The 24,718-nt window shown below is 36.3% G+C and overlaps 2 protein-coding genes across 2 annotated transcripts; both read left to right on the forward strand.

Annotated features, from left to right (window-relative positions):
- Positions 1-15,582: 15,582 nt before the first annotated feature.
- LOC120349681 (EEF1A lysine methyltransferase 1-like) lies at positions 15,583-24,715 on the forward strand (the record flags this gene model as incomplete). Its single annotated transcript, XM_039420183.1, is given in 5 exon segments — positions 15,583-15,807; positions 22,255-22,444; positions 23,694-23,850; positions 24,523-24,669; positions 24,672-24,715. Coding segments are annotated over 4 exon segments (537 nt in total), but the record flags the coding sequence as incomplete, so codon positions are not given.
- On the forward strand, positions 17,195-17,572 carry LOC120349680. The gene has a single exon (XM_039420182.1). It carries the CDS (start codon positions 17,195-17,197, stop codon positions 17,570-17,572), a length of 378 nt encoding a protein of 125 aa, XP_039276116.1.
- Positions 24,716-24,718: the final 3 nt, after the last annotated feature.

Here is a 24,718-nt window from a genome sequence, read left to right on the forward strand (position 1 = left end):
AACGTTCATGATTTTTTGTAGAATTTTCCTACGTTACCTTCTACCTCCTAAACCGAAAACATATGGTAGTTCTGATGGTATATGCGAAAGGATTCAAAAGTCGCGCTTTTGAGTAAACCAATAGTGTTGTTCCGCGGGCGATTTAATCCAATCCTGTTCCTTGCCGCGAAGAATAGAGGAAGCTCAGAATAGCGCGACTTTTGAATCTTCTCGCATATAGCATCAGAACCACCATATGTTTTTTCGATTTAGGAGGAAGAAGGGGACGTAGGAAAATTCTACAAAAATCATGAACGTTTCCCTTCATACAATTAACACACCCATGAAGTTTCAAATCAATCTGTTCAAAACTAACAAAGTTATAAGAATTTCACCAATTTTGATGTTAGGTTATAATCAGAATTATTGAATAATATCCAACTTTCTGACCTGAACATTCAACTGATTTTTGAGTTTTCATTTTATTTTTGGTGATCCAAACAATCACCACCGACTTTGAGATTGGGCTGGTGAATTCCAGGGCCGCCCAAAGGGTGGGGCGACCGCCCCGGTCGTATGATGATTAGCGCCCTGACATTTTCGGCTCAAGTACCTTTATTTCACCTTCACGTTAAAGGTCTTGAACCATTTTCTTATCAATCCATTTCTATGTATAACTCATTACTTATATGTGTGGTGTTAATTGTGGCATAAAATAAAAACTTTGGTAAATACAGTCACTCTACGCATAGCATATAGGTGTATATTTTTCCAAATTAAAATTTCCATATTTAATCCAAAAGAATAATAAATTATAAATGAACTTAGTTTATCTATGGTTATACTAACGATGTGCTAACATTGAATACGTTCGGTTGCGGAGCAGAGCGAAAGCTGTACGCACCTTTAAGCCTACTGGCTGTCATGATATGAAATTAACTCTACCACACATAATGAATGAGTAAAATTAAAAATTGTTGAACTTTATTTATATGTCACGCTACCTTCCTATTCAGAATACATTCTATGGAGGTTACTTTTTCACATTCCTATTGGCCATTGATGAATATCCGAAATATTTTAGAAGTTACTTACACTCTTACTCTTAAACACAGTTGCTGAAATGGTTGAGACATTTGTCATACCAGTGGATTAGCCTGCCAAGAAGTCCTCTCCAAAAAATATGCCACCAGATTAGTTTAAGTGGGCTGAGATGTTGTTTTGGAGCTCAAGTTATTATATAATGATTATTTATTGATTTTTTAGTCATTCATACAACAAGCACATTATCAAAATGATAGGGAGAGGAAAAAATAAAGTAACCTTGTGCTATTCCTCTCCCAAATGTAGATAGCACATACTGTAGTCCGAAATAGGTTAGGTCTTGTAGTTCTTCAATTCACAAAATTTCCAGTCCTCAAGTATTTTCACAAAGGAGATTTTCAAATTTAGATGCTTCAAAACTGAACATAGAAGATAATTATATTTCACATTATTATAACTAGAATAGGAAATATTTACATATTAAGAATATAAATTTAAAGTTACCGAAAAACAAACGGTTCTTGTTTTTTTTTCAGGAAAATTGAGAGAAGTTGAGAGATCATCATTTGATTATTTACAACGCATAGACAGAGACGATCCGCAACGAGTGCGTAGGGCTCGAAGTGACAACAACGCCAACTCTGATGCAATCAGGATGGCGCTGCGGCGATTAACGCGCCAGGAAATCACACTAATAAATTTCCTGACGACGGTGAGCCATTGTGCTGACAACCTGATAGAACGGGGATTTGTCCAACAGCACAATGGCCTTCAGGAAGCGGTCGTCGTTGACGAGGAAATAATTGAGTGGATGTTGCCAGTGGCAGGAGAGGAGGTGGTGGTGGCAGCAGAAAATGTAAGGCCACCTGCCCGACGCCGCCGAAGAAGACAGCAGCGAGTCCTGCAGCGTCCCATCGAAGCCCAGCAGCAGCCACATGCAGCCCCACGGTTGAGCAATTGCGTGATTTGTTTGAACAATGAATGTACGCAAATTGCTCTTCCGTGTGGGCACATTTGCATGTGCGAGGAATGTGCCGAGCAAAATCTATTGCTCATGAACGGGCAGCCCCGTTGCCCACTATGCAACATACATTGTGCACACTATCAGAGGGTGTACTTAAATTTCAGTAAGCAGCAATAAGCAGGTAGGCTCAACTCACACTTAGGTGAGTCAGGTCGAGAAGAGTCTCGACTCTAGTCGAGAGCATGTTTCTAAATGGTGACACTCAGACCAGTCGATTCTAGTCTCCGCGATTGTCACCATTTGAAAACAAAGCGAGTCTCTTCTCGGCCTGAATCGCGTAAGTGTGAGTTGAGCCTAAGAGTCATCAAGGAAAAATAATTATTGTAATGTAAAGTATATAATACAGGCTGTGTGAAAAGTCCGAGAATGGCTTAATATCTCATACACAAAAAATGTGATTCGACGGTGGGTGTGATTGGTTCCTATACTCTTTCTTCCCTTTCTGCTTTGAATATTATTGATTAATAATGTGAATATCTTTGAAACGGTTTGAGATGTCGATATGCGGTTTTCGCAATTTTTTTCTTGAAATTCCGTCTTGAAATCATATATTGCATGATCACCTTCCTTTAAAAAAAATATGGCGGACCAGATTTTTGAAATCATAGTAAAGTAGTATTTTCAATATGAGTAGGATCCACAATCACACCCACAGTCAAATTACCTTTGTGTATAAGATATTAAGCCGTTCTCGGACTTTTCACCCACTCTGTATAATGTGCTATATAAATGATAATCAAGCCACAAATTTTGACATTCAATAACTTTTTTATGTGTGCACCGAATTTGATGATTTTTATAGTTGTATTCGTTATGTTCAGGACCAGGTTTATGGCCTATCAAATTTATAATCCGACTTCTGGTCTCTTTCCTACGGTCCTTCAAAGTCTACATGTAATCTGTATGGTAGAAGATTTGTAAGCTGGCCACACACAGAAATAAAAATCACCTGTTATAATCATTGCGTCATACAGCAGCCGTCAATAGATAGTAGACAAGAATGTGTGCTGCTCCATAACCGCCCATGTGTTTCATGCTATGGTGAGGTCCACGTTATAATGGCAGTGTGTGATTTGCAATGGTGTTGCTATCCTTGTCTATCGTTCAACAAAACAGATGGCGCTATCTCTTTCACGCATTGCGATGTTGCCACATCGTTTATCAACAATGTAGAAATTCAACTACCTAATTGACAAAATATTTTATCTCAATCATGAATATTTATTATTACAACTTTAAAAAATATATTTTCTTGGCAAATAAAATAACTATTTTTAACAATAATTAACAGTTAAATTCATCAGATATACCAGTATCAGCTGTTTGGGTGGCAAGGCTGAGATCTGGCAACCCTTTTCTCCTATCTTCCTACACTGCCAATATAACGTGGAACCCGCTATAAACGCCCCGACTAAAAACAAAAAGTTCTGGTGTGGCGCACTCACACAACTTTCCTTGCCGTTATGAAAATTGATCACCTGACGCTAGTGTTCACGCTCATCTCAAGTGTACGATTCAAAGATCTGAGCCAGCTGGTGACAGGACAATAACGCTGGAGACACACGAGGACTGTTATCTCTTCATAGTGAATGATTTAATAGAATCTATAGTTGCCAACAGTTTGGAATTGAATAATCACATTTTCTCGAAATTCGAGCTTATTTCCTATTTAAGTAATTTTGCAGTTGCAAAATTATCTATATAAATAAAATGCCGCATCGCGCCTCCTGGGGTGTGTATCCAGATAAAGTTTGTCTTGAGATGCATTAAACTATTTGGCGTTACGAAGTTCGCCTGGCCAGCTAGTGTAGCCTATAATATAATTTAAAGAGGTTGTTAATTTTGCAGAAAATAGCTGTAAGGATGATTTCCCATGTTCATAGGCAAGCATCCACTTTTTAAGCAATTGAAAATATTGACTTTGCCTGATGTTTATGCGTTTGAACATCTTTTATAAGGAAAACCTGTCTTGTATTACAGTTAATAGCTCTGATCATACTCATTATACTAGGCATGCATCAACACAAGGGTTTTACACTTTTTTCTCTTCATTTTATGTTGTGTTAAATTTTCTAGTTTTTCGAAATTTGATTTAAACCTGACTATGACTATGAATAGGCCCCGTTTCGGAAAGCCAATTTTCCGACTTCAGCTGTTTTAAGTCTAGAACTCAGCTAAATCCCGAGCCACAGAATACAATATTTTGTATTCTGTGCCAGAGCTCGGAAACCGGCTCAATATGAGTTAATCAGTTAAATTATTCTTATACATTAAATGGACTTATAAATTAGGCTCTTCAATAACTTACGGTACCAAATGTTTCAAGAAATTGTGATATTGTCTGTTTTGAGAGAAATATGAAAGCTTTACTTGTTGACGTTTCACCATATTAATAAGAATGAATTGTTAATGAATATAATTTATGATATTATTTGTTTAGCTAATGCTGTTATTTACTTTACTTGTTTGTATTTGACTGTGTTGTGCATTTTTGTAATGTTATAACAATAAAATGAAATTAACTAGTCTGTCTACAATAAGTTTGTGATCTGTGGCTATTTAAATCCTTGCTTAAAGTAAAGTTAATCATGCTATAATATTTTTGAAGATATGAGTGATGAAGAAAATATTTTAATGTTGAACCATAATGATATTACTATCGTATTTCATAAAACTTCAAAGTAAAAAAAAAACCAATCACATTCTTTGATGTGGTGACGTCCGTTTCGTGCTGGTATTGCAGCAGAATTGTTACTCAGAGACTCCTGAGTTTCTGTTTGGCTTGAAAATGTGCAATACCAGCATGAAACGGACGTCGCCACATCAAAGAATGTGAGGGTTTTTTAAATTTAAAGTTTTATGAAATACGATAGTAATATCATTATGGCTCAACATTAAAATATTTTCTTCATCATAATTATAGTGGAAACAAGATGAATAACCAACAACATAATGATATGATATCATTTTATATAAATATGATTTTAATAGTTATTTGCAATATATAATTGTAAATATGGTTATGTAATGATAAAGTGACAATTCCATGTGGTGATCAATGTGTATTTTGATCAGCAACAGAAATTAGCATACCGCAGTAGCCTACATAATCAAAATTCCAGTAGGTGAATAAAATACTAAAATACGCAATATATCGTCAAAATCAAATCAAATGTATTTATTCATTTAAAATACTATAAAATTTACATAAAATAAATACATATGAATAGGCTCCCCGCTTGGATGACAGGTCCGTGTGCGGGGGGGAGTCGCATAAAGCAAACATATTCATTTCATAATAATTATGTATCACATCATTATGATATGGAGAAAATAATTCAATTTTATATACTGTAGTAATTGACAAAATATAATACGTAAATTAAAATTTAAAAAATAAAATATATATACTTCAAGTGAAAGTTTGGGTTGATTTTGATGAAAAACGCTTTATTGAGAATTCTATCTGACAGCAATCAGGGGTTTATGATAATTAATTTATTACCAAATACAAGGAATATTTTTATAAATAAAACAATTGATTTTATAAATTAAAGCAAACGAGAAAAGAAATTAAAGAAAAATGGAAAATTTGGAAAAAAGAGAACCAAAAATGGAAGATCTAACTTTTTGAATATAGGGCGAAAAAAGTAGAGCATCCGCCGCTTCAGTCCACTACCTCCGTAAACAAAGCCATAGTGCATTCTGGTGACGTCATAACACGTAGGGCTTCTCACCACCTCCTACAGTGGTAGTAGGCTACTACACTAGGGTTTGATATTTTCTATTTGAAAATGGCAGATTAGCTTTGCAATTCAATCAGTCTTGATTTTTCAGTCTATAATGTTGTCTATAAGTATGTACTCTTGTAAAATAATTTATTTTTGTCATTTCATGTTACAATATGAGCCACATAATATGAATAGAACTAGTATTTAGCTGGTTCAATTCAAAGTAGAGTAGGTACTTCGAAACATTGAATTAATTTAATCAGAAACTCATAGATGCCTCATCATTGAATTGAAGGATGATAAATGCTTCTGAAAGTCACAAATAGTAACAGAGATTGATTCATATAATTAATAGTGTTATCCGTATTGATGTGCAGATCATAATTATGTCATTAAACATAGCATATAATGTACTATGGAGAGCCGTAATCATTACAGGTTTCTCATGCATATTGAATCGAGAAAATATACTTATTCAACCTAACTATAATAATTTGTTCCATCAATCTTGACTCCTCAGTTATAATCATGATCATGAGCATAATCTATGGCATAGAGAGGAAAAACTTACAAGCATTTACAATAAATATTATAGTAATTACCAAGTTATCAAAAAATAAAAGACATATTCTTAGGGTGGAAATAAGCACACGGTTCTCTTATTTTTATTCAATTTATTCTCAAAATAGTACCGGTATAGGTCTACAGTGTACGCTATAGCCTACTTTTATTTTGTCAAATTATGTTTTTCTGAAAGTTCAGTGAGACTCTTAGCAATATGGGAGTTGAAAATATCAAGAGCCAGTTTTACATTCTGCCTTTCCAGGCTTGTTGGCCAAAGAGTAACGCACTATACATCAATAAAAACACTAACTCACATTAATTTGTTGATTTCATCTGATCTATATCACTCACATAATAACTCATAATCTATCATCTATAAACTATTATTTTTCAATAGGCTAATCTATAAATTTCAATAATATTTTAATTCCAGGATTAATTTACGGTCAAATAGGTTACGCTAAACAAGCCTACACGAGCACACGTGGTGAAAGATTTTGGCTACAACAAAGTTAACTTATCTTTTAAAGAAATATATTAAATGAATTAGTATACTTAACTTAACAGTATGATCGATGCTTTTGATTGTACTCAAAATAGAAACATTTTGCACGTTTTATTCAATCCATGATTTCAAATAAGAATCTTTAATTCACTGTTAACTGGGACTGCACTGCACTGGTCAATACACTAGTGTCTGACTGTCAAGTGTCAAGAGTGGGCTCTTCAATCCCCTACGTATACCTACGTCACAGAACTTTCTCTTCGGAGCGCTATGGCTTTGTTTACGGAGGTAGACTACCTCAGGTAGTGTTCAGTCCCGATGCTAACGAGCCACACACCAACCCTCCGCCTGTAAACAGCGACAGTGCAGCGCTCACTTGGTGTGAATACAAGGAATATATTATTCTTATTAATTATTTTTCATTGTTTCTAAGTGAGGACATTGAGTTTAACAACTTTTATATTATTTTAAATTTATTTCCTACAGACTAAGAAAACGCCAGATTTTTCTCCCAAAATTGGTCATTAACAAAAATATACAAGAAATATTAACAATTGTACTTTTCTAATATTGATAAATTTACTTTCCAGTTATCGTAAAACTATTTAAAACACTACAAAGTTTTAAGATGACCAGCAATGTTTGAAAAAAGTTCTTAAATTTTATTTAAGAAAAAACTTATGGGTTCTTCTAGACCACCGCGCCAGTACTAGTGTCTAAAAAAGGCTACTGGTAGTTTATTAGTCCTAATACAGGCTGTGTACTAGGGTGAAGTGTTAGATAACTAGGCACAGTGGCCAAAAATAGGCTAGTTGGCTCAACAAAACGTACAGATGTTGCCCCGAAATTGACAATTGGCGCGACAGAGGCAATTTTGGTCAATAAATAGGCCTACCATTGGCAACCATGAGAGACAGTTAGGCAAAATTCTAGCCGAGGAGCTACCGCTGTTATCTCAGTTGTTATTGAAGATATAGACTTAATTTCTTTAGGTGGAAGAGAAGGACAAAAAAAGCGCGGTACGCGGTAGCCTATTTTGATACAATTAAATTTAATTTTTAGAAATAGGCTAGCTGTTTCAAAACTAACATTGAGTAACGGCAACTTTCAATATCAATTACAATTCTATTACTTGAATTACTTTTGAATACAGTACAAATAATTTATAATTCATGTAATATTGAATCCAATGATTTCATGAAGAAATCTATTTTCTCTGTTGAATAATTAGGCAGCTATGATTTAGAAAATTGAAGTTACTATCATGGCAACAATGTGTATTGCCACTATGTTGACCCTACGCAGCACCGTATGCCCGCCCATCATGCAGAACGTATTAAAGCTACCATTAATAGTTTTTTGTGATCACGAATACTAATCACTGTGATTAGACATTTTGATAAATATCAACATATTAGCATTTATAAGCAAAAACCTAACCTCCTAACATTTCCTTTTACCTTGTAAAGTAAATTCGTATGGCTTTTGTAGTTGGGGAGTCCCTTGAGGGAAGGTCCCACCGCCTGAATATATAATTTAAACCGTCAATGGGCCTAACGACTGTCATACTTCAGCCGGGACCAACAATTTAACGTGTCCATCCGATAATACGGGTAAAAAGTCACATGAAAAATATCAACATATTGCCATTTATAAGAAAAACCTAACCTCTCCTTTACCGTTGTGAGAAGAGTCTTTGAATCTTTCTGCATAGGTACACTGTTAGATATTGATTACCAACTTTGTAATTGTGCTAGTTCTAACCTAGAATTCATCATTATCATTTAAACTGCAATTGAATAAAAGTATTTTTTCATTACAATTTAAATTAACTTAACGTGAATTGCAATAATAAGGTTTACCAACTGAGATCAATAAAGTTTAGAATCGTCGTTCCTTCAAAATAAGGTAAGGTACTACTAATATTAAAATTTAATTAAGTTGTATCAAAATAGGATAGTTGACTTCATTTTCTCCTCCTCTTTCATTAAAAAAGTTAACTGGATATCTTTTAATAAATGAGTCAACAGCGGTATCTGACCGGCTAGAATTTAGCCCAGGTTACAAGGATAAAACATTATTATTACTTATAATAAGTTACAAGTAAAAAATCTTCTAGCTATCAATGTATTTAAAAAGAACAATTAACTCATTTTCATAATAATACCAAAATTTTCACTTACAGTTAAACCAGGAAATGTTGGTTGCTTGCTTATTATTACTGTAGCTGATGCTCAAATGATTTAAGATTAACTTATTCTTGTCAATAAATTGGTAAAATAATCTCGGAAAAGCGTATTCCTATCAATAAAGTCTGAGAAAAATGTACAGAAAATAGAATATGGTACTTTAGATTTAATTTTCAAATTCTAAACTAATCAAAAATGAGAATATTAGTTTAGGTTAGAAAATTATTCAATGCCGTCAAAATCTTGCTATAAGATTAGATAGTTTATAGAATTATTAGAGAGACGAAGCTGGTAATAATAAATATTAAAGCAGTAGGTAGCGCTACAGTCGATGACGTCACTCAAAGTATCGTGCGCACAAAATGCCATCACGTGACCTTTATCTACTAGTGCGCACAGATTGTCAAGCGAACAGATTGTAAGTCGAACAGTTTGCGGAGCAAATAACTTGTACCACCCCGAACCAGTTTTCATAGTGAGGCCGTTACTAGAGGCCGTAGAGGGGTATGCACAATTGCTGATGCATTGTGGGAATGTTTAGCGGGTATGTATCTGATACATATCTGATACACATAGGAGAGATATGTATCAATTCTGTCTCAAATAATATGTATCAGATATGTTTGAGGTACATATTTTGTAATACATACTTTAAAGGTTTCATTGATACATATTTGATATGTATGGGATACTTTGTGTGCTATGTGGGCATGTATGCATACACTCAATGTGATCATACCCTTAGCACAGAATAAGTACAGAAAGGAAACTTGTAATCAATCGCCTATCCAACCAATGCTTTTTACATGACGCCAATACTAAACACGTCACGTGACCTTGGGAACTTCCGATCCTGGTCTTCTGATTGGCTCGTGGCAGTGAATGAGATCAATTGATCCGGATCATTAAAGTGATCCGAACCTGCCATCAATACTATTACCAATACTATTATAGGACTTATTTTATCTGTGCTATTACAATGCGGCGCTTCCTAACAAGATGGCGGATTTTAGCGTCAGGGTACTAGCCAAGTTTCCATACTGTATGTATACTGTGCCCTTAGTCTTCAAGCAAATGTACTTCTGTAATCATATTTTATATACAACCATCGAAGATGTCTTGGCCGGTTGCAGACGAACCACAATCGCATGTGGGATGTGGGACGACTTACCACACAACAATACGACTAAGGCCGGTTGCAGACGAACCACTATCGCATGTGGGATGTGGGGCGACATACCACAGAACAATATGACTAACGCAGAGAGTCTTTCACACTACATTTGAGAAAACTCTCATTAGTGCGATTTTGGTACAGAAGCTTGGGGAAGCGAGGTGATCAAACCAGTTTTCTTGCACAATCGCAAGAAAAATTATCGCTACCACAGCGCGCAACGCCATGTGAAAGTATCAGTGTCACTGCCATGCCTGCCAATGCATTCCATATGCGCTAAGTTTGTGGTACCACAGAAGGAATATGGTAGCTCCCACATCCCACATGCGATAGTGGTTCGTCTGCAACCGGCCTTAGTCGTATTGTTCTGTGGTATGTCATCCCATATGCGATAGTGGTTCGTATGCAACCGGCCTTAAGTTATTAGTTAGGACTATAGTCAAATTATAGAAAGGAGAGACGACACTAAAGCGGCCCATACACTGCTCGTGCATTGCACATCCTGTCATTTTTTGTATTGGCACGACCAGCTTGGCATGGCACGATGAGCGCCATACACTGCAGATTCAGTTCGCTCCGTGCCGTGCTAGAAGTCGATTGTGAAAGTGATATTTTTGGCCTGGCGCGACGAAAATCAAACCTTTCCGGTTTGCCATCGTGCCGTGCAATGCAGGACATGCTTAGCAAATTCCTCACACATTGGCACGATCCTTCCATTTTGGCCCGTCCTGCAAGCACGACATGCAATGCTGGTCAGTGTATGAGCTGCTTAAAATTTTTCCACTCGTAAATACCACTTCACGCTGCTCACATTCACATTTAAATCAGGTATGTGATATTCAGTTTAACTTCATCTTTAGATGTTAGGCAGGCCACCAAGGGCCAAGTCACACGAGGTGTTTTTTCAGTCGACAGGTCAGGAAGCTCACCGATTGGTTGGACAAGAAGCTCACTCCATACGTCAACCCAATCGAAGATCTTCCTGTCCTGTCATGCCGAATGAAAAAACGCCTCGTGTGGCTTGGCCTTAACGAAACTGCAGGTCTCTCAAACTTGTATTTTTGTGTCTTCAGTGTAACGCTTCAAACGAAATGTATCTGATTCTTTGTTGTTTATTTTTTCTTCCCTGCTCTATTCCAAATCATTATCATTTTAAACATCCTAATTACTTATTTATTGTTATTGGTGGTTTATTTTATGCTGGAAACACTTGTTTTTCGCTGAAAGCCTTCTGTCAGTCACAAAAAAACTTGTTTGAACGTACTGCAGTATCGTTAGTGGCCGGCCACTAAGTATACTCCAGTTAATATAGACATGAAAAAGGGGGTGTGCTGGCAATTTATATTTTAGTTCTGATTTTCTATTAATATATAATATTTTGGATTCATAAGAGAAGTCCAGAACCATTTTTTTTCATGCAAAATTTCCCTGTGCTATATACAGAGTGCTCCAAAAACATGGAATTTTCGGTTTATTTTCCAGTTCTAAGCTATTTTCGCCAAATCCAGTCATCGGGCAGAAAATATCACTGGCCTTTGTTTTTAGATTATGAAATTTCGAATAAAATGAAATCTTTTGAAGCTCTCTAACTTCAATGAGTGCCAGGTTACAATTTTTCAAAAATGAGTAAAATCATATAGATTTCCAGGTTTACCTGATAACAACGCTCCTTGTATTTTGGAAAACACCTAATTGCTAGCTTCAACCATCTTCACTACCTTGATATCTTTATATTCACTATTTTTCAATGCTCTATGAATTGTTCCACAAATAAATATATTGATTTTTTGAGCTTATTGAAAATATCTTCATCTTTTTGCCCCGGACTAAATCCAGGGTGGGAGACACTGCGAGCTGTGATGGAAGCAAGCGTCTAGTTATGGAGAAAGTAACTAAGCAAACTACCCTGGTCCTGCAGGTTAGGAGATGCACATTAGGGTGGTATCCTGCTTACAGAAAAACCAGTAAACTCAGTCTTTCAAATAGCTGTAAGTCTAGACTGAATTTTCATTATTTCCTGTCCAATTTTCATCAAAAGCTGAAAAAATGCTTAATTTTAGGGTATCTTTGGCAATAATTCCATGCCTTTTTAATACACGACTTGAAGCACTCACAACTCAGCTAAACTCCTGAGGTGCATACAGACTATGCGTTGTGTTTGCACATGAACAGAACGCGATAGGCAAGGTGATCGCAGGTCGCGCGATTCCGGTTCGCCCGCTCCGAGCTGGCCAAGCTCCCACTGTCAACAATGGAGCACGTGGCAAACTCGTGCTCTGATCTCTATCACCATACTTAGCAAATACGGTACTGGTTCGAGAAACGCGCATTTGTCGTGCAGCGTTTAATTCTGTTCACAGCTCAATGCTAAATTTGAACATTCTCACCAATTTTTCTTGAAAAAATTCAGAAAATGCTGGTAAATTCATAAAAAAACTCCAAGAAACTGTCAAATTTTGGGCGTATCTAGTTTGGTATTAGTACAAAACCCTTTAATACAATATCATTACAAATTACACCTTAGCAGAACTTCTCTACCAAATTAAAAAAAAATCTTTTCGCCACACTGCACAGAAAGCAGCTGTTTTCCAGTCCCTACGTAGATCTGAAAGATCTTGTTTGCAGACGACTCTCGTCTGATGTCAGAAAAGGGTTTTCTTTTCTGGTCTAGGCAGAAAGTGGTCACTTTCCAGCCGCTCATGGAAGTCCGTAGTTAATAAGTCATCCGCTAGATCGGGCGAGTGTCCACTTCATCAGCTGAAGTCGCCATGATATCAGTTCGAGTTTCCAATCAAACTAATTCAGCATTCGCTTTGCAACCATTTTTATTCAATTATTTATTGTTGATTAGCGTATTCCGAAATTTCAAAAATGCTTGAAGATGACAACGCCCATGATATTCCAAGTGAAATTTTAAAAGAATCTGAAATCCTGACTGCAAATTCTCTACCACTAAAATCAAGAGATAGGTACAATAACTTAATGAGTATTCTTTATTTTGTCAGCAATAGGCTACCTGTAGTGTGGTGAAAAATAAAGTTTGCATCACGAGCAAAAATGTTTTTCCAGCTCTCAATCTTTTCTAGTCCTTGGCCTACGGCTTCAGACTTGAAAACCGATTTTGAGCTGGAAAAATCTCATTTTCTGCTCTAGGTGCGAAATATACTATTTCCTACAGTTACCTTGGAAAGTGGCAATTCCTGCACTGATTACAGAACACAAAGGATCACTTTTCCGCTCTAGTGCACAAAGTATTACTTTGCGTACTCTTAATACTTTACTTATTATCTTGCAGCCATCCCAATCAGCTGGACATTGTTGGCGTGTATTTTGAATGCAAATTTGTTCTATCTATATATTTTCTGATTTTCAAATAAATAAAAATGAGAACTCATTAAATTATACATTTTTAATATTACTAATTATTCATTATTCCAAATTATCTATGTATTAAGAGCGTAATGTGCGACTTTATCGCTCGTGCAAAACAGATATCACGCGACGCGAAGTGGAGCGTGATAATTTTGCAAGAGCGATAAAGAAGCATTACGCGCGAATTACATACAAATTTTTTTCTACAACTGCACAAACCTGTTAAATCACTTATATCTGGCGGAGTTTATAATAATTCGTTTACACTGATATCCATCATGGGTGTAGAATCAGTACAATTACCGACTTTTTAGATTAAGATCTGACCGAGAGTGGTTTGTCTTTTGGCGAGCTGCTTATCATCAGCTGATTAGCGAGCTTAAAGAAAATCTACTGTGCATGCGCAGATGGTTAGCGAGCGAAAAAGTAGATTCTCCTCAGAAATAAGCTGTTTATGAGGAGAATTGAGTATGTAGATTCTTCCTTTACGCACAGTTGTAGAAAAAATATTTTTTTCATTCATTAATTGATTGGTTGAAAAATTATTTAAAAATTAAGATTTACTCAAAATTAGTCAAATTTTCAAATTAATTGAATTTTCAATTTGAATAAATTATCAATTATTTATTTTCAATTGTATTATCAAGTTTAAAATAATTAAAGTTGTTATTAATAACAAGATTATACAGACAAACATTTGAAGGATTTCAGCCATCATTTCACCCATAATCAACCACGTTTCATATTCAATGGTAACTGTAGAAAAAAATTAATGTGAAATATGTGCGCAACGTTCCTCTGCTGCACTCAATAAACCATTCCGCCCTCGCCTGCAGCTCGTGTGTAAACGTTTCTTTCGGTGCAGCAAACTGTCACTTTGCGCACTAGTTGCACAAATAACTAGTTCAACTGTTCTCGAAAAAGCTGAGAGAGTGCAGAAAAATGCTGAAAACCCCAGATTTCAGACGAATCTTGGAATTTTTTTAAAATCCATTCAGTGCGAACTGAGTGCCAACTGAATATATCTACCAAATTAAAACGGTCTTGGTCCAGTTGATTTTTGGTTTTCTTAATGAGTGAGTCAGTACTATATCGGTTTTATTATTAAGTACCTATACACATCACTACATAATAACATTCCATTCATGGTATACAGACTAAATATTATGTATAGTGAGGTCCACGTTATAATGACAGTGGATAAAGATAGAAGAATAGCGATGCCGATTCTCTGCATTGATTAATCATATTTCTACACTGTCAAAAACATAATTGGCACCACGGTATTTAGATGAAAAATCTAAAATCATTTTTCTTCTTCTATATACCGTGATTGGCACCATTGTGGACCTAGAAAAGGATACTACCACCGGCTTTGTCGAATGATAGACAAGGATAGCAAAACCAAAGTTGATCAAATACTGTCATTATAACGTGGACCTTACTAAAGTTAATTTAATTAAGTCTACGGTATCACACTATACAGAGTAAATGAACTATATTATACAAAGTGTTCACGAACTCCTTACCAATACTCTAGGGAATTGTTCCTTTGTAAGAAACATATTATCTAATAATATCATATTTAAATAAATTGTCCAGAATTCTCCAGTTACTCAAACAGCGGCTATTTTGATTTTTCAAAGCCTTATATAGACGGTAGCTGATACAGATTTATTGATGTAATATCAGCTGTTTATTCTCGTTTTAATAATAATAATCAATTACATTAATTTCATCAAGCAAGAAATTATATTATTTTTTAATAATTTCATAATTAATTTTCATAATTTAGATGGAATATTTTGTTATCTAATAATTAATTCTACATTGTTAAAAGACGATCTGGCAACAAAGCAGATTGACAAGGATAGCAATACCATTGCTAATAAAATACTGCTATTATAACGTGGAACTCCCTATTGTCACGAGACACGGAACAATTTACCACTGGAACTGGAACAATTTATCACTAACCGACTCACCGTGTTCCCACTCCCAAATCCCAGAACGAACCCATTGACAACCCAACGTGCTTGCTTTTTCGATACCATAATAAATATGTAATATGTTAAACGTTTCAAGTTATTCATCTAAAATACTGGATTGGATTCTAAATGGGCATTATTTTGTATAATAATTATTGCTTAAAAAATAGATTCTAATTTTTACAAACTACAACATAAAAACGACTGACAACATTCAACTAACTTTTTGGAGGTTAGGTAATGATTAAGATTCAATCATAATATAATTATTATGCATTTCTACTTATAGGCTATTGTTTCAACGTTCTATCACTTCAATAGTCCATTTCATTTATTAATTAATTTAGAGAATGGCCAAAGCAATGAGCTGTTTGGTATTAATTAATTATTTTTTATAGATGTTCCTACTATAGTTCAGAAATCGTCACCGTACTGAACAACTGTCTCTTTCTAGATCCCTGCGCAGTTCATAAAAGAAAAATTTAGTTTTTATCATAGTGTGCAACACAATTTTGCCTTTTTCACCCTATAAGGCCCCAACTACACGGGCGTCTTACGGTCTAATTTTTTCACACTTTCGAGTTCTAGTGAAATGCATTGTCTCTTATGTGGATTACTTGACCTCATAAGCGACAATGAATCCGGTTAAGGAGTTGAAAAAATTCAGCGCGCCTTTCGAATGTATGGCCTCTTAGGGGAAGTGTCTTTTTTTTTGCTTGTTTAGTTTTCCCATAAGAGACAATGCATTCGGCTAGCGCGTCTAAAACGCCCGTACAGTTATTGCTTGAATGTGCATTTCCTTAGCGGTGTCTCGTGATGCGTGGCTATAAGCAGGCATCTCAAGACGCAAGGCTACGTGTCTCTAGACAAGTGGTTAGAGCCGCCGCGTCTAGAGCACATAATCTATAAATTCATTAGATTCGTTGACTATTGGATGTTGTAGAACGTTATGGTGGCAGATGAATCAGAAGTGTTGGTTACTATAATTAAGATTCATATCCAATGAACCATTAAATCCAATTGATTTGCATCTTCCCGAAAGCGGCTGAGGCACGTGTCGCGCGCCCTCTTCTACCTGGCATGCTGATTACATTTTTCGAACGAGACCTGTGCATGAATCGGCCCTTGAAAATTTTAGAGGTGTCTTGTCCAGTACATCCTGGAATGATATTTTCCTCTCATCAGGTGGTACTGAGTTGTTTGCAGCTTTTTTCAATATTTTCGTGACAGATTCGATTTCTTTTTTCCTGACATTGTCAGGCCTCAACGCCCCCAGGCACTAAGGAGGAGACCTAGACATCTGGATAGCCACAGGCCCTTACTGATGATCTGGCCAGACTTAAGGGACTCATGCTCGCCCTCAAGAACCGATGTGAGGATGGTGATGCTGACACCTCAGCTAGATATAGAAACTTTAAACAATTCTACAAGAGGAGGATCGAGCTGGCTAAGAGGTTGGCAACTTACCGACAGATTGGGGATGCACCTAACCAATGCAAAGCTGCCTGGGATGTGATAAATACAAACAGATCCATGCCACGGAAAAAGATCGACTTTGCAAGCCCGGATGATTTTAATGGCTTCTTTGTGGGTTCGGTTCAGGATATAGTGGATTCCCTGCCTGATGCTCATACTCTACGCTCTACGCTCTTTCAAAACCTCAAAAAGTCCAGATGTGTTTGGCATGTCTGTGAGCATGTTTCGAGAGGTTGTTGATGCCATTGCAGTTCCTCTCTCTGCATCTGTCAATGAGTGCTTGAGGTCTGGAAATTTTCCTGATTTCTTGAAAACATCAAGAACTGTCCCAGTCTTCAAGAAGGGTGATCGTGAGAACCTTCGTAGCTGCAGGCCAATCTCCAAAACTCCTGTCTTTGGCAAGGTGATTGAGGCAGCGATAAAGCCTCAGCTGGAGGCTTTTTTCGAGGAGAATGGCCTGTTCTCCAACATGCAGTTTGGTTTCCGAGTTCCGGGAAATCAACAGTGGGTGCAGTCGACCATTTAGCTGAGCGGATTGATGCTGCCTTTGAGGATGGTGAGTCTCTTGCTCTGGCTCTGTGTGATCTGAGCCGAGCTTTCGACTGTGTGGACCATCACATTCTACTTAGAAAACTCAGTTTCTACGGTCTAATGGACTCGGCCTTTTGCATCTTGGGCTCATACCTTTCTGGAAGGACTCAGCTTGTCACCCTCAGTGGTGCAAACTCCCGGACCCTTCCGGTGGCTTTTGGTGTTCCTCGGGGATCGGTGCTAGGGCCTACACTGTTCCTTGTCATGATAAACGACCTCGACGACAATGGTTCTTCTCTGATGTTTGCGGATGATGCATCACTTCTGTCATCGGGTGCTGAGCTTGGGCGGATTTTGGAGGCGTCTGCAGAGCATCTTCGATCTGCCACTTCATGGTTCCTCGCTAATCGATTCCAGCTGAATGAGGACAAGACCCAAAGGATCATCTGCAGCTTGTCACGAGAACCGCGTGACCCTCAGAATCCAGTAAAGCTGCTGGGTTTTGTCTTGGATTGCAAACTCAGCTGGAACAGTCATTTACAGCAGGTAACCAGCCGACTCTCCCGCATTTGCTTCCTGCTGCTCAGGATGAGGGGCCTGGTGACAGAGAGGTATCTCTTAATGATGTAACACGCTCTCTTCCATTGCCACATCACTTATGGATTGCTCCTGTGGGGTCATTCGGCAGGGGCTGCTGATGTCCTGAGGCTGCAAAAGAGAGCTTTAACAATTTATAACAGGCAGCGACCATCTTGCCCACTGTAAGCCCATCTTTTCTCGCCTTGGTGTACTGACTGTCTTCAGCCATTACATCCTCCTGTGCTTGGTGTATGTCAAGAAGATACAGCATACTCTAGCTGCCCGTAGTGACATCCACCGCCACAACACCAGGCGCAGTGAGCTGTTGGATATCCCTAGGAGACGCCTCCACCGATCACAGGCCAGTTACAGGATTTCAGCCCTGAAATTCTACAACAAACTGCCTAATAGTGTGAAGCAATTGGATGAGGCCGCCTTCAGGAGAACCATCCGGAAGCTACTGTGTGCAAAGGCATACTACAGTGTAAACGAATTTATGGGTGATAATTTGAATTTTTATTGAGAGCGTGAGCACTGGATCACTGCCATCTGAACTGTTACAGTTTTTTTTCATGTGTTTGTACGTGTTTTGATTTTTTGACGCCATCGATCCCACAATTGTGGGTAATGGATGAAGCTGAAGGTATTAAAGGTATTTATAGATTAATGTGCTCTAGCCGTAAAATGCTACATTCTATACTCTGTTAGTGGGTCAGAATCTTGCTCACTATTTTCTTCACTTACTTCATCAATATTGGAGCGCCTCAGATCTGCGAAATTTCAATTTGTCAAGTGTATTAGGTTTTAAAGGTAAATATAAAGGTTAGGGATGTAAGGTGCTTTTAAATGGCAATATTTTAATATTATTTGAAATGTCATGATAATTTTACATAATAAACACAACCGAAATGTAAGTGTAAGGTATAACAAAATGGTTTTAAAATATTAACATATTTGACATATAGCATAAAAGAATGACACCCAGCAGTATAGTCCAGTCAAATGGTCGTTTTTCAGGAAACAGCCCCGAAAGAATTTCTCTTGACGGTTCTATATGTATTTTGAGGCGCTGATTTCGAATCTGAAATTTTCTGACACGCCAGAGGGCGGCTTCACACCCCCAAAAGCCCCAAAAACCCTTTAAATTTCGTCCTTTTTATTTTTCCATTTAATCTCGAAAACATCGAGTTTTTGGAGGAAAATCATTCTCTACAGCAAAAATACAAATTTTTCATTATAATACCTTTTCAAGGCCTTCCTAACAAAAAAAAAATAAAATAAATAAATTAAATACATATTTCGGCTGAAATCATTTCACGAGGGTTATTTTCCATGAGAATCACCCGTTAGAAACAATTGTAGCATTTCCTAGTGAGATGGTACGTCATAAGGATACGTCAAGGATCAAAACTTTACACTTATAACTTTTGACAGAATGATCAGATCTCCTCCTACTACAGCTCATTCTTCTCAGCTCGTCAAGGCGGTTCAAAATCATGTATCATTACTGAAATTTGATGAAAAAATAAAAGATTCCTCCTTTAGTGTATTTTAGCCCATACACAGAAAAATTGCCAATTTCTATATTCAAAACTGTGTATCTCGGTAACCCGAAATGATAAAAAATGGTACTTTGTATTAATTTGAAGAGCAGAATCTCCTCTTTCATGTGAGGTAAATGAATTTTATAAAAATATGATCGTGAAGTAAGATAAGTTTATTTAAAAAAAAACAAGAAATTTGTGATATTATCCTCATTTTCACAGTCTCGACAGTTTTTCGATAATAAACAGTCATGCAAGATGGATTTAAGGCAACGTATCTTATAGAGCATGTTTTTCTCTTTCATTTGAGACCAATCGCAAGTTTTTATAATGTATCTTACTCGTTTTATAGACTCTTGAATAACAGTAAAATCCATAAAAAATGAGAAAATACAAATAATTATTTTTTCAATTGGCAGTAACTTTTGAACGGTATTGAAATCAGAGGAGAAAATTCTCTACAACCTTGACTACTTTCTGGATTTTGTATCTGAAGTGTTTCACAAGATGCGCAACTTTGAATATGCGAGACTGTGAAAATGATTAACATATCACAAAAAACAGGATTGTTCAGAATTAATTGTTCTTTCACGTGATGTGTGGTTTTTTATCTATACTAGAAAAATATCCAAGTTGTATGGGGTAGAAGTGGTAGGTTTGCATGATTTTGAAAATCCCTTAAAAAATACCCCTTTTTTGAAAATTCGTAGCTCCGGAACAAAAAATGGTAGAATTCTGCGCGACCACTCAATTTATTGGAAATTTTATTGTCTTTAATTTTGTAGAGAATGATTTTCTCCAAAAACTCGAAGTTTTCGAGATTAAATGGAAAAATTGAAAAAAGTCTGAAAGTTTAGGGGTTTTGGGGGTGAAGCCGCCCTCTGGCGTGTCAGCAAATTTCAGATTCGAATTCAACGCTCCAAAATACATATAGAACCATCGAGAAAAATTCTTTCGGGGCTGTTTCCTGAAAAACGACCATTTGACTGGACAAGTATACAAAGGTGCAACTCAAGATCACAGATTGGGTAGATTTCTTGGGAATTTTTCCAACTAAGCGGAAAAATTCAGTTTAGTTATGTTTTAAAGCAGCAGGTTCAGTTTATACTTTTTAAATGGCAATAATGTTGATATTATTCGAAATGTTTTGATTCTTAGATAATAGACACAATTGACGAAAAGTTTTTTGATTAGCTGTTTTAGCACATTTGAAATTTGGACAATATGAATGTCATCAGACAACAATGCCTGTCGTCATCGACATCAGAAGTTTACTCTCAAACGAAAACCCACCTTCATCTTTATCACTAATGCTGAAAGATCTTAATATTTATGTTATGGTTTACATCAATATTCTCTTATGAAATAAAAAATAAGTTTTTTCCTTACTCTAGAGAGTTGATAGTTCCAAAAAATCTTTCCTAATCATATTTTGAAGAATATAATATAAAAAAATCATCTGAGATTTCTTATTAATAGTCTATTGGTGGTTTCATAAAAGCTACACTAAGTTATATGGGTACTGTGTTCTCTTGGATCTTTGACAATATTATTGATACTTATTTGTTTCTTTCCGACTACAATTTCCTTCTATATAGAGAGAAAAACTCTCTTGCTATTAAAATATCACCAATATAAAATTATAATTTATTACTATTATAATGTTGAACCAAAAGTTTAGTCTGTCCACATTCCTGGACACGAATACAATTAGATATCTAAATTGCCCCTTCATATCTGAATATTCGTAGAGAATAAATCCATACCACGGTGTCTTCTGCCTTCCAACAAATATTCTGTTGAGAAAATTTCAAATTTCTTGCAATTTTCTTTAAAAAATATTGAAAGATGGAATACTATCAACACGTACGGTAACATAGTAACATAATATTAATATGAAGAAAAGTTCTTGAACTTTTCTTCTGCTCTTTGTAAACTAGATTTCCTACTGATTTCTCACGGGTTTGGTAAGATATCCAAATATTTAGCACTTTCAATACTTGATGATGGTGCTGTGTTTTGGCATGACTTTCCAAGTCAGAAACTTAGGAGGAGATGTACCACCAGAGTTTCAAATTGATCTCTGTTATGGTTACACTTCAAATCGAGTCAAAAGAAAGAATTAACCATTTTTGGATGATGAACCAGCCTACATTTCTACTTCTCCAAATAATTTTTCAGTAATTCATCTGACGCTCAGAAGGTTTAAAAGATAATTATTATTTTCCAATCTTTCAAAACCACTACAAGAAAAATTCAATTAGTCCAAAAGTTGATAAAAAAAATCAATTAGTCCAAAACTTTACAAGAAAAAATCAGTTAGTCCAAAACATTTTCCCCGCAAACCCTCCGACTCCTCTACATTCACTTAGCTCTTCATAAAAATACCAGCTTCCTCTGTAGAAATATTCCTATTAAATGAGAGAAAACAAGAAACTTTCATTGAATTAGTTGAATTTTCAGCAGAAATCTTTGCAGCTTGAAATGCTCAATAAAGCCTGCATCAACATTAACATGATTGTATGTAATAATTTATTATTTATATAAATTGTAGAATGATGGCTCCATCAAATGGTGAAGACGATCAACTATCAGGTGACGATGAGCCACAGTTATCGACTGAAACACTTCTTGCGCTGCAAGAATTCTATGCAGAACAACAAGAACGAGAAAAACGCTTACAGAACCAAATCGAAGAAAATGGCTCTAATGCTGCGAATATCTCCAACTTTGATGAGAATTGGGTATGTGTATGATTTTTAAGTTTTATGACAGTACTAGCCGTCAGGCTCGCTTCGCTCGCCATATCGGTCTAGCCAGGGGGCTCCGCCCCCTGGACCCCCGACTGGATCGTCCAAGAATGAGATCAGCAGGGTCGCTTCGCTCGCCTGCATTTTTGATTTGTAGGGCGATCATATGTTAGGACGATCCAGTCGGGGGTCCAGACTAAACGTCTGACTAAACGGATATGGCGAGCGAAGCGAGCCTGACGGCTAGTAATATAATTTTCCCAGGAATAGCTCTGATTGAAGTAGCAGTGCCCAATCAATTTTTGCAATCAATAAAATAATGCATTTCAATCTTCAACTTGGTACCAACCTAACAAAGTCAACTCAACTTAATGCCAACCTGACAAAATTATTAATTTAGTTGCCAGTTAACAACTGTTTCGAAGAGGTACTCTCTAGATCTAGATTATAGTTCCATATTAACATTTTATGGTATGGACATTTTTCAATTATAATTAAGAGAATAAAAAGAATATACATGCTAAAAGACGAACTTTAAACCCTTAAAAACCACCCTTAGAGTTGAAATATTGCCAAAAGATGTCTTAGTGCGCCTCTAAAGGGCCAACTGAACATACCTACCAAATTTGAACGTTTTTGGTCGGGTAGATTTTTAGTTCTGCGAGTGAGTGAGTCAGTCAGTGAGTGCCATTTCGCTTTCATATATTATATAAAAGAAAGATATTACCAAATGGATATCTGGAGATATATATATTTTTTTATCATTAATAAGTATAATACATGCCTTATTCCTTCAACATAAAACCCGCCGGCCGGGTCTACAGTGGTAAGGAGCGTTACAAACTTCGGTCTGCTAGCGCCGCTTGCATCGGTGGGCTCAAATCCCACCGATGGCATGGACGTAGATCATCTCATCAATCCACCATCACCCACTCACAAGCAAAAAGTTTATGTGGGCATCATCCGCAATAAAAAAGACTTGATATTTTTCATCTTCTTAAATTCTAATGATAAGGATAAAAGATAAACAAACATAAGCAATTCACAATAATATGCCAACAAGTAGATCAACATGGTATGTTAATAAAACCTTTTACAGAGATTGAACAATATTAGACTACTGCAAGTCTTATTTCAATCACCTAGAAATATTTGTTATTATACTAATGTATATATAGTGTCCATCTTATCAGCTTTTGAAATTCGCCTTTAATTCGTCGCCTTGATATGTATTTTATTGCAGCAACTGAGTCAGTTTTGGTACGATGAAGAAACAGCCAATACGCTGGCCAATGAAGCGTGCAGGGCTGCTGGCAGCAATGCATCAATTGCGCTCGTCTCATGTCCCACTTTGTACTCTTTGGTCAAGAACAGCAAAAGTAGAAATCAGACAACTTCAGGTAATTATCCTTTCGGTTTTTTTTCATTTCAATTACCATCAGATCGCTGCATCCCCTAAAAATCTGGGTCCTTATATAACACTGGCGCTCAACCTCTCCTTTGTAATCGTCTCCCCTAATGGATCAGACATAATTATGCCAATGCCAGTTTCAAATGTAAGTTCAAAATAAGGCTGTGCAAAGGCTAAACATAAACTTTCTACTGGTGATATTTTTAAAAGTTTTTCGATTTCTATACTATCAAGCTATCAAAATGAAATAGTTTTCTCAGGATTTTTTTTTATCATTACTTTCTGAGATATGAGCGCCTAAAGTTTGGTTTTGAGACAGAACATTTCTAATTCGGTGAGAGATAAATCCATGAAATTTAGAGGATGAATTCTTCATGGTATTGCTACTTGAATTAAACAAAAAATTGACAAAAATATGAATTTTTGATAAAGTTATTCAATTTACAAAAAAATGAGCAAAAGTAACTCAGCTAATAGTTATTTTTGGTAAATTGATATTTTTGTTATTCAATCTACAATACCGTGAAGAATTCATCCTCTGAATTTCATGAATTAATCTCTTACCAAAACTTTCAAAAGATACGGAAAAATCTTATTGTAATGTTTTCTTAAAGCTCTCTATTGCTACTTTGTCAAATTGTCTACTGGTAAATTGTTTCAGTCAGCTTACTGGAATACGATCGACGATTTGCTGCTTATGGGACAGATTACATATTCTATGACTACCAGTCTCCATTAGATTTGCCCAAACAATTGGAGCACCAATTTGATGTAGTGATTGCTGATCCTCCCTTCCTATCTGAAGAGTGCTACAGAAGACGGCTCAAACAGTGCGATTCTTATCAAAGGAACAAAAT

The sequence above is a fragment of the Nilaparvata lugens genome, chromosome 2, assembly GCF_014356525.2.
Source record: "Nilaparvata lugens isolate BPH chromosome 2, ASM1435652v1, whole genome shotgun sequence".
Lineage (NCBI taxonomy): Eukaryota > Metazoa > Arthropoda > Insecta > Hemiptera > Delphacidae > Nilaparvata > Nilaparvata lugens.